At 37.8% G+C, this 17,708-nt stretch overlaps 1 protein-coding gene across 1 annotated transcript; it reads left to right on the top strand.

Annotated features, from left to right (window-relative positions):
* Positions 1-3,490, top strand: LOC124258956. The gene is made up of 4 exons (XM_046693025.1): positions 1-641; positions 1,132-1,280; positions 2,132-2,256; positions 2,780-3,490. The coding sequence occupies exons 1-4, from the start codon at positions 2-4 to the stop codon at positions 2,892-2,894; spliced, it is 1,029 nt and encodes a 342-aa protein (XP_046548981.1). The 5' UTR covers position 1; the 3' UTR covers positions 2,895-3,490.
* The last annotated feature ends 14,218 nt before the right edge of the window (positions 3,491-17,708 follow it).

Below are 17,708 nucleotides of genomic sequence, written 5' to 3'. Positions count from 1 at the left end.
CATGGATGCCTCCAGCGAAGTGAGACCTTTGACAGTTCCCCATCTACCATCATTACCCAATTTGAGGGTACTGTGTAGCACAACGTATGCCAACTGTGCACGACCGACTGGACTTATTTACAGGTCATCGAGGCCGGACCACTTGGCCCCCAATGACTTACAGAAGTTTCGTAATCTGGGGATTAAATGCATCATTGATTTTCGAGGAAGGAAGGAGTATGCCAATGCAACAGGAACGAAACCTTTGGATGCTGATTTCGATTTATTCCAAATTAAAACCCCAAGTGGGAGTGGGAAAAACTATAAACCACAAGAATGTGTAAGCTTTGTGCCTCTGGAAAAGAGAACATGCAAGAAGAACAACGGCGTACAACTGACAATGAAAGATATCAGAAGTTCAAAGTACAAACAACCACATTTTCTGCTTGATTTCTTCGCCGGCAGTTATGTATGGACAATCTTGAACCGGGCGCCTTGGTACAAGAAACTGTACTCTATACTGTTCCTCCTTTATGATTTTGTGTTCAGTACAGGCTACAAACACTTCGTAAGATTTTTTGTGATCAATGTACTAAACTGCACAGGAATTGCAGGCCAGTACAAGGATATTGTAGACCTAAGTCAGAAAAGCATTTGTGCAGGTAATAACACTGTTAATGATATTTACCTACAGAAGCGTAGTCACCAAACACCAAAAATTACCTACAAATACAGTATTATTTCTATTACCAGAGGGGCGGTGGGGTAGCCTAGTGGTTAAAGCGTTGGCTCGTCACGCCGAAGACCCGGGTTCGATTCCCCACATGGGCACAATGTGTTAAGCCCATTTCTGGTGTCCCCCGCCGTGATATTGCTGGAATATTGCTACAAGCGGAGTAAAACTAAACTCAGTCAGTCAGTCAGTCTATTACCAGATTTATTAAGTTAACGGTGTTATTGCAACACCAAATTAACTCTTCATCATGTTCATGTTAAGAAAATATTGTTTAGCTGTCAACTTTACAATAAATTGTGGTGAACTAATAGTAGTACTAGGTGCATAGACTCTTTCAATATATTTAATTAACTATTGAGACAGGAAGGACATGATCCAAAGTAACCATAACACTACCAAAGAATTGATTTTTTCAGCTATGAAAATAATGTGTGATGAAAACAATTTCCCCATCCTCCTCAACTGTGCTCATGGGAAGGATCGAACAGGAATTGTCTCTGCACTTATCATGTCCTGTAATGGCAAATCCAAACAGGAAATTGCTGAAGAATATGCCAAGTCTGAGGTCAGTACTGTTCAGTTATTCAGTTTGTTGTTCAGATTCTGTCTCTGAGGTTAACTGAACACTAAAACCTAACAATAGGTAATTACTGTTATCAGAGGACCAGTTATCACCAAACCTTTCTTACAGCATGCAATCTATTGCTATTTTTGTGTTTGTTTACATTAGAATATGGGAGTATTTATCCAAAAATTGCAGAGTTGACTGAGGATAGTATGAAAACATCAGATAAGCACCATGTTTAGGTGAAACTTTAGAAAAACTTCAGAAAAAGAGCGAGTGTCATGTGACTACTTCACCTGAAGGTATAAATGAATTTAGTTCAGTCATTCTTCGTGGTTAACAATGTTTAAAGATTGGTTTTAGTCTGTGGGATATCAAACAATGTTACCATTTTTTATACATTCCAGACTACAGGGATGGCAATTTCTGCTGATCCATGGATTTCCCAGATTTCGTTTCATAGACACATTTCGATGGCACAATATTTCATCTGAAAGTTTTCATCTGAAAATAGATTTTGCAGTTGCCATCCCTGAGAATATTCTTTTGTGTAAATTTCAAATTACGGTATGAATCAAAATGATTTTAACTTCAAAGTCTTGTGTGGAATTCATTGGCTTGAAACAAATGCAGTGTAGCTTTTAAAAACAGCTTTCTGATTGCCTGGTGTCAAGTTGTTGGTCATTTCATTGATTGGTCATAGTTGACCAAATTCTTTCTGTTTTGGCCTGTATTGTTCTCAGATGTTTTTTGAGCTGTATTGAAAAACTATGACCTGTTTTTATTAATTTTAAAGAGACTGTTCAATTTGAAGTCGTGATTTGCTGTTTGAATGATTAGTTTTTGTGTAGACTGGTGTGATCCCCATGCGAGCGCGGATGAACAAGGAGATAGTGGAGCGGTACCACATGAGCGAGGACTTCCTGACTGCCAGGGCCGACACGATGCTGCAGCTGCTCAACTACATTGAACACAAGTAAGAACATCATCATATACATCAGTGAACATCGCTGACACTTCATGAATAATGGGAATTCCGGGTTATGCTACTTCCCTGGAAACTTAGGATGGTCATACAATGCGACCCTGCTGGATGAAGTGTATGACGATATGTATGATAGAAACAATTAACTCCATTTTCATCAGTGTAGGAGTTTAGTTTTCTGCTGCTTTTTGCAATTTTCCAGCAATATCACTGCGTAGAACACCAGAAATGGACTTCACGTGTTGTATCCCTGGGCTGGGAGGAAGGGATATGAGTATGTTCAGGGACTGTCCGACACAATATGGACTGGGTTGTCAGGCTCTGTTTATGGCATCATCATGCACTGATGTGATAAATCATTGCTCATAATATCAATCACTGGATTCTGGGGAATATTGCTGAGAGAGGTTTTTAAGCGAAAACAAACAAATAATAAAACCAATAAGGAATGGTCCCTTTAACTACTGTTAACAGGTCTATGACTTCAACACAATTTCTTTCAATTTTTGACCAGGTATGGCTCTGTGTCCACCTATCTGGAGATCATCGGCTTTGGAGCCTCAGAGCAGGCTAAACTCAAAAGAATTTTGACAGGAGAAGTTTGTGTACCACTGTGTGAAACGTCCTGATGTGCTTGACCTGTCAAGGTGTTGTCTTCAAATTTTGGCCAATCATTATTCCGATTTCAGTTATACAGACCGTCATACTTGAGGTGTGACATGAATAATCAGTGTGAAATTTTGAATATTAATGTGAATATCATTGGTTTTATACATTTAATTATCAGTGATTATGGAATATTGTTTGTTAGTGATTGTTAAAGTTACTAGTTAGTATTGGATACAGACCGATTTATCATTCCATGTCCAGTGAAAGAAAATCAAATGTGTGTCGACAAGAATAATGTAACTGTATTGTTGCAATTACTACTTGTGTGTTCATTTTATGTGTCAGGTTGTTGATTCTTCATGTCCGGTGTCAGAAGTTATTAAGTTTTAAAGTTTAAGATGATGTTATTGTTAAAGAAATGTCATCTTTTTAATTACATTAGGATGGTTATGATTGTCTTACTACTAATTGAAATTATTCTTACATATCACTTTACGGTAGACGCCATTGGTCATATTCAACTAGTCTGCAGCTCATTCTGAGGTGAGGTGAAATTGGGTTTTACGTCGTGCTTGAGAATATTTCGCTCATATGATGACGTGCATGCGTGTGTATGTGTATGTGCGGCTGCTTGTACTAGCCCAGACTTAAGCTGGTTTTATAGTGCCAGCCCACTGAGATACCATGCCGCAGTGAAGCATGAATACCCCACTCAGACACATTATACTGACTCCGAGCCGACCAGTCCTTGTTGTACCCATTAATGCCGAGCGCCAGGCAGGGACCAACAAGTACCATATTTACACGTCTTTTGGTATGACGCGGTCGGGGATCGAACCCGCGACCTTCGCTCTCCGGGAGGACGCTCTAACCACTACACTACGGAGGCGGTCCAGCTCATTCTGAACTAATGGTTATGTAAATTACCAAATCTATAATTCATAATCTATAAGCTTCTATACTGTCTAGACAGTTACTAGACTCAGACCAAGAGACTAGTGGCTGTGTCTGTCTGTGTCCGATAACCTAAGGACAGTTGATTAAAATGTATTAGTGTCAACCTCTGTTCAGGACACTGACTATTGTGCCAAAATCTGTTGATTTGTAAAGATTGCATCCCGGTTTCAAGTGAAGATGTTCATCATTTGTATACAATCTTTTTACGCAACAAACAAATAGTGCAAATATGTCAGGTACACTACACAAACTTTTGTTATACCTGGTACAATAAAACAAAATAATCCCTACATGTATGTCAGGAATAAGGTCCAGTTGTAGTAGTCCAGCAGTATAGCTATCCTGCTCATCAGAGTTGGTTCAAATCTAGTTTGTTTTATTTTGTTGTAGGTTTGTGAGCCCTATACTTCATGTCTTTGGTCTTCATGCTACACAATTATGTTTTTCATTGCTTTCGGTTTCCTTCCAAACATCTTGCTAGGATATACAGTGGACTCTGTCAATACCGGCCTCTGTAAACACCGGCACTCTGTCTACATCGGCACAAAGTTTCAGTCCCGGCAGAAATGCACGTTATTATCATTTAGAAACTTCTGTAAACATCGGCATCTGTCTATTCAGGATATCGGCATTGTTTTTCAGTCCCAACGAACAAGTTGTTATGAAAACGGATCTGTAAAAACCGGCACATGAAAGACGGCGTAACCCTTTGATGCAATTAGGTCCAAATGATGTAACAACACAATTCGCTGTGACTGAGATTATTCAGAAACGGGAAGTGTTAATCAGTATCCTGTTAATCGGTGAGTGATGCGTAACACTTACCCTGAGTAATTAATACATGTTGTGGGCAGTTTGACTGTATAAACAAGCAAGTGTTTACATTTTGTTGATTCATGGGTATTGACTCGAGATTATTCAGAAGCGGGAAGTGTCAATCAGTTTCTTGTTAATTAGTGAGTGGCACGTGTCACTTACTAGAGGCGAATCGTTTGATGGCGGGTATCGTTCGAAAGCTCTGAACATCAACAATATCACTGTACTCTTGCCGAGTATTTTTTCACATTTGTAAGAAGCGATTTTATTGGATAAAATTTGGTTTCTAACGACGCTTTTTCACTAGACTCTGCTTATAAGGGTCGTGATTGGTCAAAATCAGACACGTGACCTAAGCAGCCAATCATATTATGGAAATGGATACCGGTTTTGGGTAAAATAATGCTATTCTGAACATATTAAGAAAGACATCGCTACCTATACGTAAATTATGGAACGTATTGGACATATCGTGCTAGGTTATGGCCTATGACAAAAATGCTTCATGCATATATTTTCACATTAAGCATCGTGTCCGGGCGTCAAGACAGAGGCGGTGAAAGCCGAGATGTAACTTGTCAGTGACTTGACAAAAGTATGGAAATAGTAATTTTATATGTACGTTTGACAACTTTTATGAATGTTATTGTTGATTTCAATTTATTTAATGATTTCCTCGATGTTTGAAACATCGTTACTTTGCTCTTTACTCTTTACTCTATTGTAGACCCGCTGCTGAAGCATAAACAAGAATCGTTGTTTTTAATAACATTGCGAAAAATAGTTTACAATTTTAATTCTGCCGATAATATATGATCAGTTGAAATTTAATAAGAGATTTCAGACATTTTTATTTGATTTAAACAACATGAATGTGCATTCAGACACTGCCTTGTTTCTTATTCAAACATCTTGATAATGCTAAAGTGACAGTACGACAGCGAACTTCCGTGTGCGCAGGCGTCATAAGCGAACCTAGCTAAACCGGCACTCTGTCAAAACCGGCATTTTTATTTGGTCCCGACTGATGCCGGTATTGACAGAGTACACTGTATGTGGTATATTGTTCAATGCCTCATTAAACTATACTTACTGGGGCTAGCTAAATCGCTAATTAGAAATAGTGTTGATGAAAATTATTTTCATATCAATATTGTGCCATCTTACATATACTGTTGGGATGAAATCAATTTAAATTTCTATAAATACACATGGTTACACTTATGTTTTATGGGTCACTTCTAAATTATGTTCAGAGCACTGTTTTAGTTAGTAATCCATGGGATGCATCAAAATTATCAACATGTGAAACGTTGATTTCTTTCTAATTATTTTATGCATTTTTGCTCTGTTATTTCTCCAGTATATAATAATGATCAGTCAAGATTTAGTTAATGATTATTTTTTTCTGTAATCAATATCCATAGCCAGTGCTAAAACTTACTTCATTCTTATTGCTTATGTTTCATTACAACAACACCCGCTGAAAAGTAGCAAGCTTTCTGTCTTCCTGAACAGATGTCATTGCCAGGTATTCCTGGAAAATGGAAAGGGAATCTAAGACAAATTTTGTGTTGAGAAGAAATGTCTTTCCTAAAGTCTGACCAGCAAATTACTGTGTAAATCTTTATCATTTGTGTACATAAACTTGTAAACTATTGTTTGTATAGATTATGTGATTTTACCTTGATCATAATTAGAAGCTTTTGTGATATGTTCAGTGTTGTCTTTACAGATTTGCTTTGAAAATGATATGTATCCAATATGCTTTATGAAATAATCAGTTGTAGTTGTAAGGGTTATATATTAGTTTCAAGTATTTTGATTATATATTGTAAGTTTTTTAGCAGCATTTAGTGTTGATTTGCTGCCATAAGTTGATAGTCTATGGTAAAACATATGTTTGTGATCATGCTCATTGTTTCTTCCATGGAGAAATGTTCATTTTGTAGAATAGAATTTCACCCTAAAATAAGCTATAGAATTTCACCCTAAAGCTACCATCATTGTTTAGCATTCTTCATCTGTCATAGAGACAGTGCTCTCTGACAGAGAGATAGAGCTCTCTTCATGTACAATCCACAAATCACCATCCTCATCCTTCTCCACACTCCCGTTTCCCTTTCTCTCATCTTCTTGTCCCTTCAGAGAGATCCAGGTGTCATTTGAAACTTAGTCGAAATGTGATGAATATGTTGCTGACTGCATGTTTGTGTTGGCAATGTTCTTGACGGTGCCTTGGAGAAAATTTCAACTGATTGCTGAATCTAATTTTAACTGTCACTCACTCATTTGCACTTTCAACCCACATTTAGAGATCTTTGTACTGCATACCATCCTGCAAGCAACAATCCACAATCCACTTTGCACATCCCATAACCCACAATCCGAAATCCATAAGCCACAATCCACTTCCCACAACCCAAATCCTAAACCCTCACAATCCTCAACCGACATCCTATAACCAACAACCCACAATCAACACCCTACAACCAAATTCCTACAACCCACATCCCACAATCCTCAATGCACAATCCACAACCATCATTCCACAATCCACATTTTACATTCAATCACTTTTCATGATTTTAAAGTCTGTAAATTTGTGAACCATGTTTAAGAAATATCTGGCCTTACACGGGGAGGAGACATGCTATGTAGCATACCATCATTTCAGGAATTACTTCCATGTTTGTCAGCATAAGTCCATTTATATTCTTGTTTTACAGATGAGCCTTTCTATTAGAAATTATCAAAGAAATAATGAAATGCTTTTTTCAGCATGGTTATTGTGATCATATAATTTTTTTTCTCCTTTTTTAAAATATTATTTTACGAAAATCTTTCAAATAAATTCTGAAAATCTATTTAAAAATACTTCCTCCCTCTAAGAAAATGTTAAAAACAAGAAATTACGTTACAAGACTCATTCCGCCATGTGATGTTTGGGCTTGGATCACTGTGGAATTGGACACCAGCCTCATGAACGTTTTGAAGAGTATACATATATATAACACTGTAGTATTTCAAGCCTAGATTAGACTAAAATTATTTTATTAATAGTTACACTGCAGTTAAATATACACTCTTTAATCTGATGGTTTTGAGGGAAAATATTTGTAATATACACAAACAATGTATGCTTATCTAAGTTTGTTTCTTAGAAGTGGCTGCTTATACATATCACTTTCAGAACTGGAACTGTTTATTGGAGCTGTGCTAATAATAGGACTGGCTAAAAATATCGATAATCAGTAATACCGTAGATAGGAAAATTATTAAAGATTATCGATATGAAAATAGTGTCATCGATAATATTGTACATACCGAATATTACCGACCTCATAGATAAAGGCATGCAACACACACACACACACACACACACACACACACACACACACACACACACACACACACACACACACACACACACACACACACACACACACACACACACACACACACACACACACACACACACACACACACACACACACACCTAACTTGACCCTTAAAATCAGTATCAAAAATAGAGGCCCAGATAACCTGTGTATCCAGGTAAAATACACATAGAAAATTTCCAATTACGCATTGAAAAATAATTGTTGCGTACCAATTACGCATTTAAATTGTTAGATACGCAAAAAGTTTTAAACTAAATGCGTACGAAATATATTTATAAAAATCGCCTGCGTAATGAAAAGGACATCGATTGCTATCAAGTTGTACTGTTAGTATAGGACTAGTGTTGTACTGTCGGTATAGGATGAGTGATTTTTTTATGAAATCATTTCCATTATATTTAAGTTGGTTTTGATTAGGTATGACATAAGGCAGGACATACCTGCTAAGTAAACTTACTCAATGACCTAATACTTAGGTGAGTAAAATGACTGAAATACGCACATATTTGAAAGCAGTGGGTAACGGAAATATAATACCCACTCAACATTCATAATATCCACCCCCAAAAAATACAGTGGGTACAGTACCCACATGAGCTAAATCTTATCTGGAGCTCTGTCAAAATGGTATGTTTCGTACACAAGCCGACCCCCGCGATGGAGTCCTAATCACAGCCAACTTACACCACAGACAACTGGCAGTTACCGATAATTATAACTTTGGTGCGCATTATTCACAGAATTCACAATCATATTGCGTCTACTCACACCTCTAAATGAAGCTTAGTTGACAGAAAATCTCTATGTAATACAATGCCCAGCAAAAAGCAAATTAGAACTGAAAAGGTAAATAATCTTGTCTCGTGATGTTTAATTGCAAATTTGATGTCTTCACTGACAAAGTCGTTTTCCCTTGTTTATTCACGCGAAACGATACGATGTCGTTTTCTTACTGCTGGTCACCAGAAAAAAAGTTTGACTAAAGTGTAAACCATAGATAAGCCGACCCCCTTCTACAGGCTGTTTTTATTGGTCTTCAAAATTTGACTTATTTACGGTAATATACGGTAAACTTTTGTGATGGAATAAAATTTTCATTTACTCACACAATACACAAAGTTAAGTTTTTAATCATTGGCTGCTTCTGAATTATGTTCAGGACGTTGTTTTGTTAATAACCCATGCATAGACATGTCCACGCTCACCAATGGTGTGGAATATATTCATTACTTTCTGACATATTTTTGGCATTTTTGCTCAAAGTTACTTCTCCGATATTTATCGATAATCAATCAATATTTAGTTAACGGTTATCGATCACTATGATCTATATCAATAGCCATCCCTAGCTCATAATACGGCAAATATGGTATTGTTTTGGTGAGACCTGTAGATTACAAACCCTAATGAATGTGTTTGTGTGTACAGATCAGGTGACACAACAGTATAGACTTGTTTCAGATGAAGGATGCTCCTGGCATAGTCTCCTGCTTGAGTATTGTAAACTTTACCCATGTTGGTCATTTGTTCGTAGTTTAATATATATGCAGTATTGCAGCAAAGGAGTACCACTTAAGTGTATAGGGGAGCATGCAACAAAGTGATATGTTTTAGTTCTGAGGTAGACATAACTCCCATACCTAGCACCTTATGATAATCAGATTGCTACCAGTATTAGTTTTTGTCCGGACCTGTTCAGACATTGTTTCTGAATATTTGCCTGGCATTGAATATTAATTTCTTGGCATTGTAAATCAGCAGACTTAAATAACATTTTGAATGACTCAATGATTTGTTCTGGATGCTAGTTAATTGGAGCGTAGTTCCTTTTTCACAATCATCTTAATAATTATGAGCTGATGCAAATGTGGAATTATGATGAGCAAAAACATATAAAAAGTATTGGATTTCTGTTGGTTTGTGATAATGGCTAAAATAAATCTCACCCAGTACAGTCATCAGACCTCGTCCACAGCCTCTCTTTTTGGGTCCATTAAACCAGGTATTGACCGTATATAAAGTGTATAATTGCAGTCCCCCGATCCTGTGGTCGCATTGTCAAATATGGACCCTGATGCTGTTAGAGTACATGTAAATATTTACTGTTTGGTTTATGCATAATAATCAGCTTAAATACTCATTCAGCTTTGAAGTATTCACAGGGCATATGCATAGATGGAGATGTAACTATTATAGCCAGCTTTATATGTGGAATTAACTGAAGCTGATGTGATATAGCTGTTGTTGTCCCAGAAACTTATATATTGCCAGTTGTTGTAACCTTAGAACCATGGCAACTCACTGCTGAAAATATAGTATTTACTGTTATGTTTAGAACAAACTGCTTGGTTTGAGTGAACACTCCTTTGTGGAAACTGATACACTGCTGGGCCTGTAAACAAATACCAGTAGGCATGTTTACTGGGTTGGTTCATGTCATTGTACCCCTATTGTGTAGATTGATGCTCATGACGTCAATCACTAGATTGTCTGGACCATACTCAATTATCTACAGGACTTTGTCATGTAGCTGTTTTGATGCAAAGTGTAGGGCGAAATTGTATTTGACTCTTGTGAATTTACGTTATCTTGGGTTTCAGGAAAACCCACCTTTCAGTCATTATCAAATAGTTTCATTCTACAAGTCCAACTGACAAAAAAAAGATAATTTCTGCCATAAAACGCAGCTAAAATGACTTTTAACTGTTGTTTGGTGGCTGATTGTTTGACAGTTTGGTATTATCCCTGGAATGTTTTCCTGCAGAGTTGAAAATACCAGCAGTGTATGAAATAAGCCAAAACCCCAGCCAGACATCAGGGCAGGTAACTTCAAAATGTGACTAGTCCAAAATGGATTTAACCAGACCAGACACCAAGATATGACTCAGATGTATATATTTTACATCTAAATTTTTACCAGACCATCGGGCTGGCTAGCTGTAAATCTAGACCGTCTGCCTGAAATCTAACCCGTCTTGGGCAGTCGGACGGGCCTAATTTCATACACTGATACCAGTATCGGTTGCAATTTACTTGAATTGATTATTTTAGTTTTTGCTACCACCTGCATCGAATATTGGCCAAATCTGTAGTAAAACCAACCAATAACAATATAATTGGTAAGATTATGTCTAATATTTACTTGTTCATAGTGTCGGATCTGGACAGATATGAAACTGAAGAACGTCCTTAGCTCAACGGCTGTTGTTGTTTAAGTGTTACAGTCAAACTAGTGTTTACCTTTTCTTCAAGTTTTAACTTTGGATATTCTGTGACCATTTTATCATATCATATTTAGGGTGACTGTGCAATCTTTCTATACATGTAACTATCGTACTTCATGAATGAAATATAACAGACATATTCCATTGGGAACATTCAGATACTGAAGAATTCTTGGAAATGTTTCAACCATGCAAATATTTCATAAGATTTTTTGTAAAGTTATGTTGGAATGATAACAGTTGATAATATGTTGATACAAGCTACTCACAAGAAGTCTAGAACAACCTGTTATCATATTACTGTAGGTACTTTGTCATGGCATGACTGATAGAACATAGGGTGATTCTTAACAGTCTTTGAGTAGTATATACAGGGTATATAATATAATATTTCTTACTGTAAAAAATGTAGGTAAGACTTCCGGCTGAGGAAAAGATATACATGTATGTATTTTCAGTTATGATTTGACCAGAAGACATAAAATAAGTTTTAACATTACTTTGTGCATACGGACATTAAATTATCGGGTTAGGGTTAGCCTTGCACAATGTAATTTTAGGTATATGGGCGGAAGTCTTTCCGAATTGTAAGTTAAATTATATTTAAGGAACTAGATACACATGAATCTTATCGTACCTAAATATTTATTCTGTTTATTGGCACCTCTAAACATGACATGGAAGGGAAAATGGCAAACTGATGATATAAAGATATACAAAATACGGACTGAAGTATCTCTCCAAGCATGGTGATCATCTAATAGTTTCATGTCCATAAAGTATATAGCCATCTAATTTATCACAACATTCCATGTCATGTTATCTAATTACTGTTATTGTCTGTAAATATGGTAACAATGCAAAAAATACAATTGGTTCTGGTACCAAGTTGAATGTTTGGAAATGGGTGTTCTCAAGTGACGTTAACTTTGGTTTCAGAATCTTCACATCAGGTATCGGATGCTTTTACATGATGTTGTTGCATGAACGAGTGCCTAAATCCGACAATTTTGAGACAAATTCCATTCATTTGGAATCTTTACATTTCTGTTTTGTATTTCTTTTGTCCTTATGGGGCGCTGGTGGCCAAGTGGTTAAGGCACTGCAGTTTGGTGTACAGCAGTTCCATGATGTCCTGGTTCCACTGCATGATCCTTTGTCAGTTGGCGCCATGCCCATGTGTGCTGGTTTTACTGAAGTGATGGCATCTTTGGCCTGTCCTTTTGAGTATCATTTGTTAAGGTAACGTGCCACGGGTTTAAATGAAATACTGTTCAACATAGTGTTAAACCCAACTCACTTACATGTTTTTGTCATTGTAAACTATGTTTGTAATGCTTTTGAATAATAATTTCGATGAAACAAATATTTCTTATATACAGGGATGGCAGTAGTTTGTGTAATAAACAGCTTATAGTTGGTTTGTAATATGGGTCTGTCACACTGCAATATGTAGCCAGCACAGAATCAAGCAGTTCGCTAATATTATTTACAACACATGGCAGGGGTTCCCGTTGAAGGTGAGGTGAAATTGGGTTTAACGTCGTGCTTGAGAATATTTCACTCATATGACGACGTGCATGCGTGTGTATGTGTATGTGCGGCTGCTTGTACTAGCCCAGACTTAAGCTGGTTTTATAGTGCTAGCCCACTGAGATACCATGCCGCAGTGAAGCATGAATACCCCACTCAGACACATTATACCGACTCCGAGCCGACCAGTCCTTGTTGTACCCATTACTGCGGAGCGCCAGACAGGGACCAACAAGTACCATATTTTAACATCTTTTGGTATGATGCGGTCGGGGATCGAACCCGCGACCTTCTGCTCTCCGGTCGGACGCTCTAACCACTACACCACGGAGGCGGTCGGCTCCTGTTGAAAGCTTCCATGTCATCCCTGTGGATAATATAAAGTTTGATCACATTTTGATTTCCTTTACTTAATTCACTCAAAGGCACAAGTAAATTTCATCCCGATTTTAATAAAAGTCGATAAATATTATGTTGAAGGGAGTGAACCCAGTAAACCATGTGTCAAGGCAGACCATGGTGATACATGTTGTTTATCAAGCATTGCCTCATATTTTTCTCGGTGGGGTAGCCTAGTGGTTAGAGCGTTCGCTCGTCACGCCAAAGATCCAGGTTCGATTCCCCACATGGGCACAATGTGTGAAGCCCATTTCTGGTGTCTCCTTCCATGATATTACTGGAATATTGCTAAAAGCGGCGTAAAACCATACTCACTCACTCATATTTTTCTGTTACTGAAACAAAAGTACACATTTTCAATGATGAGAGTATGTGTTTCTACAAATTCAGTTTGAAAATATACTGCTACAAAAAGTCAAGGACGACCTGATTCTTTCATATTTCATAGTTAATCTCACATGGCATTCAGTATCGACTATAGTCACATGGAAGAAAGGAGTGATCCTTAGCATTCTGTGAGTAGTATAAGAACGAGTTACTTTTGCCTTTGAGTATATGTTTCTATCCATGACATGCCATAGTTGTGTAAATTTGGAAAGAAGTGTATGAAATGTGCTGTTGATTTATAGCGGACATGGTTTTGTGTAGCTGCACACTACGCCTGTAGATGCTGCGAAGATGCTACTCACGCAACTATATGGAACACTTAACCAGTGTTGTTGAACAATTTTACAAATCAAAATATTTTTATTAGTGACTATATATATTTCCACCAATATTAGAAATTTTGTATCCTTTATACCGAAAATTGTACTTTTACATATTAATTGACAATAATTATCAATAAATATTCATGTATCTTACGAGATTGTTGTGATTAATATGAATGAATGAATGTTGATTGTGATGCATTCAGATTATACTACTCAAGAAAAGATAAGAACACCCAAATTTGGCCATATACCTTAGGGGTGGTGGGGTAGTGTAGTGGTTAAAGTGTTTGCTTGTCACGCCGAAGACCCAGGTTTGATTCCGCACATGGGTACAATGTGTGAAGCCCATTTCTGCTGTCCCACTAGATGTGATATTGCTTGAATATTGCTAAAAGCGGCGTAAAACTAAACTCACTCAAATGCCTTATTTTGATCCGTTATGACTAGTTCAACTAGGTATTACAACACAGAGCCTTTCAGTAGTGGAAGTTGCATTTAACTTCTTTTGAGGAGGCAAGGCAAACCAGTGGTTGACAGCATGAACATGTGTCCATATCATCCGGTTTCAAGGACACCAAGGGTGTTTGCAGCTAAGGGATCATTTCTCTATACAATGGTTACCTCCCTTGTCCAGAGAAGGATTTGCATTTCAAGCATTGTTGTCCCCCGCCGCAACGCGGATTACGCAGACACCAGTTTATTTAGTTGACCTTGACCTTATTTTCAAGGTCACCATGACACTTTTCAGACTTGTAACTCTTGTTAACGCGATATCTCATGGACTGTTGTACCCAATGTCTTCAAATTGGGTGACAGTTTACATTGGGGTATTACACAGACACCAGTTTATTTGGGTGACCTTGACCTTATCTTCAAGGTCACCACGCTACTTTGACCGCTTTTTAAAGGCGATATCTCATAAAACATTGCACCCAATGTTTCAAGTATGTTGACAGCCTACATTGGGTGATTATGCAGACACCAGTCATTTCAGGCATCTTGTATGTGACCCAAAAATAAAAAGTAGTAAATATAGATATTCCATTGCTTTAGCGCCGGGGGACATTGCCACATCAGTGGCAAACACTTGTTGAATTTGCATCAGACATGTTTGTACCAATTATTATGAGTGAGCGAGTATGGTTTTACACCGACTTTAGCAATATTCCAGCAATATCATGGCTGGGGACACCAGAAATGGGTTTTACACATTGTACCTATGTGGGGAATCGAACCTTGGTCTTCAGCGTGACGAGCGGATGCTTTAACCATCAGGCTACTGGGGTAGCCCAATCATTATGAGACTTAATGTATATGCTATGTCAACAATACACCTGACAGATTATTCAAGATTATTGCACTTACATAGGATTGGCATCGCAGTATTATGGTGCTACTCCCCTGAGTAACCATGCAGCAGTTTTACTGACTCTGAGGCGACCAGTCCTGGTTTTAACCCATTAATGAGTGAGTGAGTGAGTTTAGTTTTACGCTGCAATCAGCAATATTCCAGCTATATGGCGGTGGTCTGTAAATAATCGAGTCTGGACCAGACAATCCAGTGATCAACAGCATGAGCATCGATCTGCGCAATTGGGAACCGATGACATATGTCAACCAAGTCAGCGAGCCTGACCACCTGATCCTGTTAGTCGCCTCTCAAGACAAGCATGGGTTACTGAAGATCAGTATTCTAACCCAGACCTTCACGGGTATAAGCCATTAATGCTGAGCACCAGGCAGGGTATCAAGAAGTTCCATGTTTTGGAATGATGCAGCTGGGGATGGAACCTCTGACCTGAGCAGACACACTATCCATTAGACCAAGTGGTCCACATCTAAAGACCGAAACAGGCAGGGAAACACAGGCACTGATGACATTTCAGCTTATTCTGTCGGCTACAAGACCTTCATCCTCGATAATCTCCAGGGTATACGTTACGATCACTCTCCACTATACCCTGGATGCATCAATGGCTTGGCCCGATAATTATATTACCTCCCTTTGCTGGCTCCGCATTCTCACAGTAGCCAATCAGCTAATCCGCCGTTACATCCGATCGAGCTTGCCAGTGTCAACAAAGATAGCGGTCGCAGTCGCGAAGGTTTGTACGCAATGCCACTCAGATTTTTTAGGAAATAATAGACAAATTTACAGATCTGAAACTATCAAAAGATATGTAAAAGAACTCCTTCTACCTCTTTCAGAGTACCTCTGCATCAATTGTGTTGCCAAGTTTAAACCGCTAGACAATTTAAGAAGCGAAAGTGAGTTGTGATTGGTTCGCTCAACTTCCCAGCGTAGACACCTGATTGGATAAAAAGCCAGCCAAGGGAGGTAATAAAATCATCGGGCCAAGTCGTGGATGCATCCAGGGTATAGGGGAGAGTGATCGTAATGTATACCCTGGAGATAATCGAGGATGCATGACCTTGAGCAGTACTGGAGAAGAGATATGATATTCGCCTGTTAACTGTCCATCAACAGATATCTCTGCACAAAGTTTGTGTAACATTATAGTTGATTTTGATGGTTAAGTGACATTAGGTACAAACATTTTGTACTGAGCAATATTTATATATGGGTCAGAACTGTGGAGATATTCTTGGGTGTAAAATGACAGTAATGTTAGGCAGTAAAACTAGTGAATCTGATATGGATTCCTCACAACACCTATAGGTGCATAGTTAGGCAATAACATGTATAAGTTCATAGTTAGGCAATAACATAACGTAAAAGCAATAAGTTTTCATAGTTAGGCATAGTTAGGCAATAACGTGAAGTTTCATAGTTAGGCAATAACGTGAAGTTTCATAGTTAGGCAATAACATGTATAAGTTCATAGTTAGGCAATAACGTAAAGTTTCATAGTTAGGCAATAACGTGAAGTTTCACAGTTAGGCAATAACGTGAAGTTTCATAGTTAGGCAATAACATAGAGGCATAGTCAACATGTATGGCAAACCACAGTAGTCAACAGCTGGCAAACCACAGTTCGGCAGCTGTTGTCATGAGTCCACAGCTATTCATCATTATGTAATTTCTACATCTTGTGGACTTAAATAACACACGAACAATATGCAACACATGTTTATTTCTTCCCTGATTGTACATTTGGTATTTTGTTCAAAAGCTTGAATTACATATTAAACGTTTGGTCAAATAAAGTTAGTATCATGTCATGCTGAGACAAATATACATTAAATTCAACATCATGCCTCCCAAACCTTTTGAGATCGAAATTCAACGAGCAATACATTTATTTATAATTATTTATTATTGGATATTTATATAGCGCACATATCCACGCACTAGTACATGCTAAAGGTGCTGGTATATTTCCCTCAATCATTGGATGTCAATCTCAACGGCACATCTTATCAATCTCAGCTCCCTGGGGAACATACAACTCTTGCTGCCACTAGTTACTGCGGCTTTCCCATCCTTATGAGATACCCATTCACAGCTGGGTGGACTGGGACACATAATATAAAAGACTTATGCCCATCTTGTTCAATCAAATTATATTAAAAAGTAATCAGTTAAAGGCTAGTTACCGGTAAGTTAAATTAAGTACAGTAACCTTTTTTCAGCGTGGACCCTTGGGAACTGTATGGATCTCAGCATTAATATGTTGAAATATGACAAGTTTGTATGGTTCACAAAACACATGGAAATCATAGCAGAAGACAACATGAATAAATTACCTTGGTTATCATATGATAACAACCAATGACGATTTAATGAAGTGAGTGAGTTGGGCTTTACGTCGCTTTTAGCAATATTC

This window comes from Haliotis rubra, unplaced genomic scaffold (assembly GCF_003918875.1).
Source record: "Haliotis rubra isolate DU_JTF1 unplaced genomic scaffold, ASM391887v1 Scf704, whole genome shotgun sequence".
Taxonomy (NCBI): domain Eukaryota; kingdom Metazoa; phylum Mollusca; class Gastropoda; order Lepetellida; family Haliotidae; genus Haliotis; species Haliotis rubra.
Note: the sequence above shows the minus strand (reverse complement) of the source record. Positions and strands in the feature narration are given on the sequence as shown.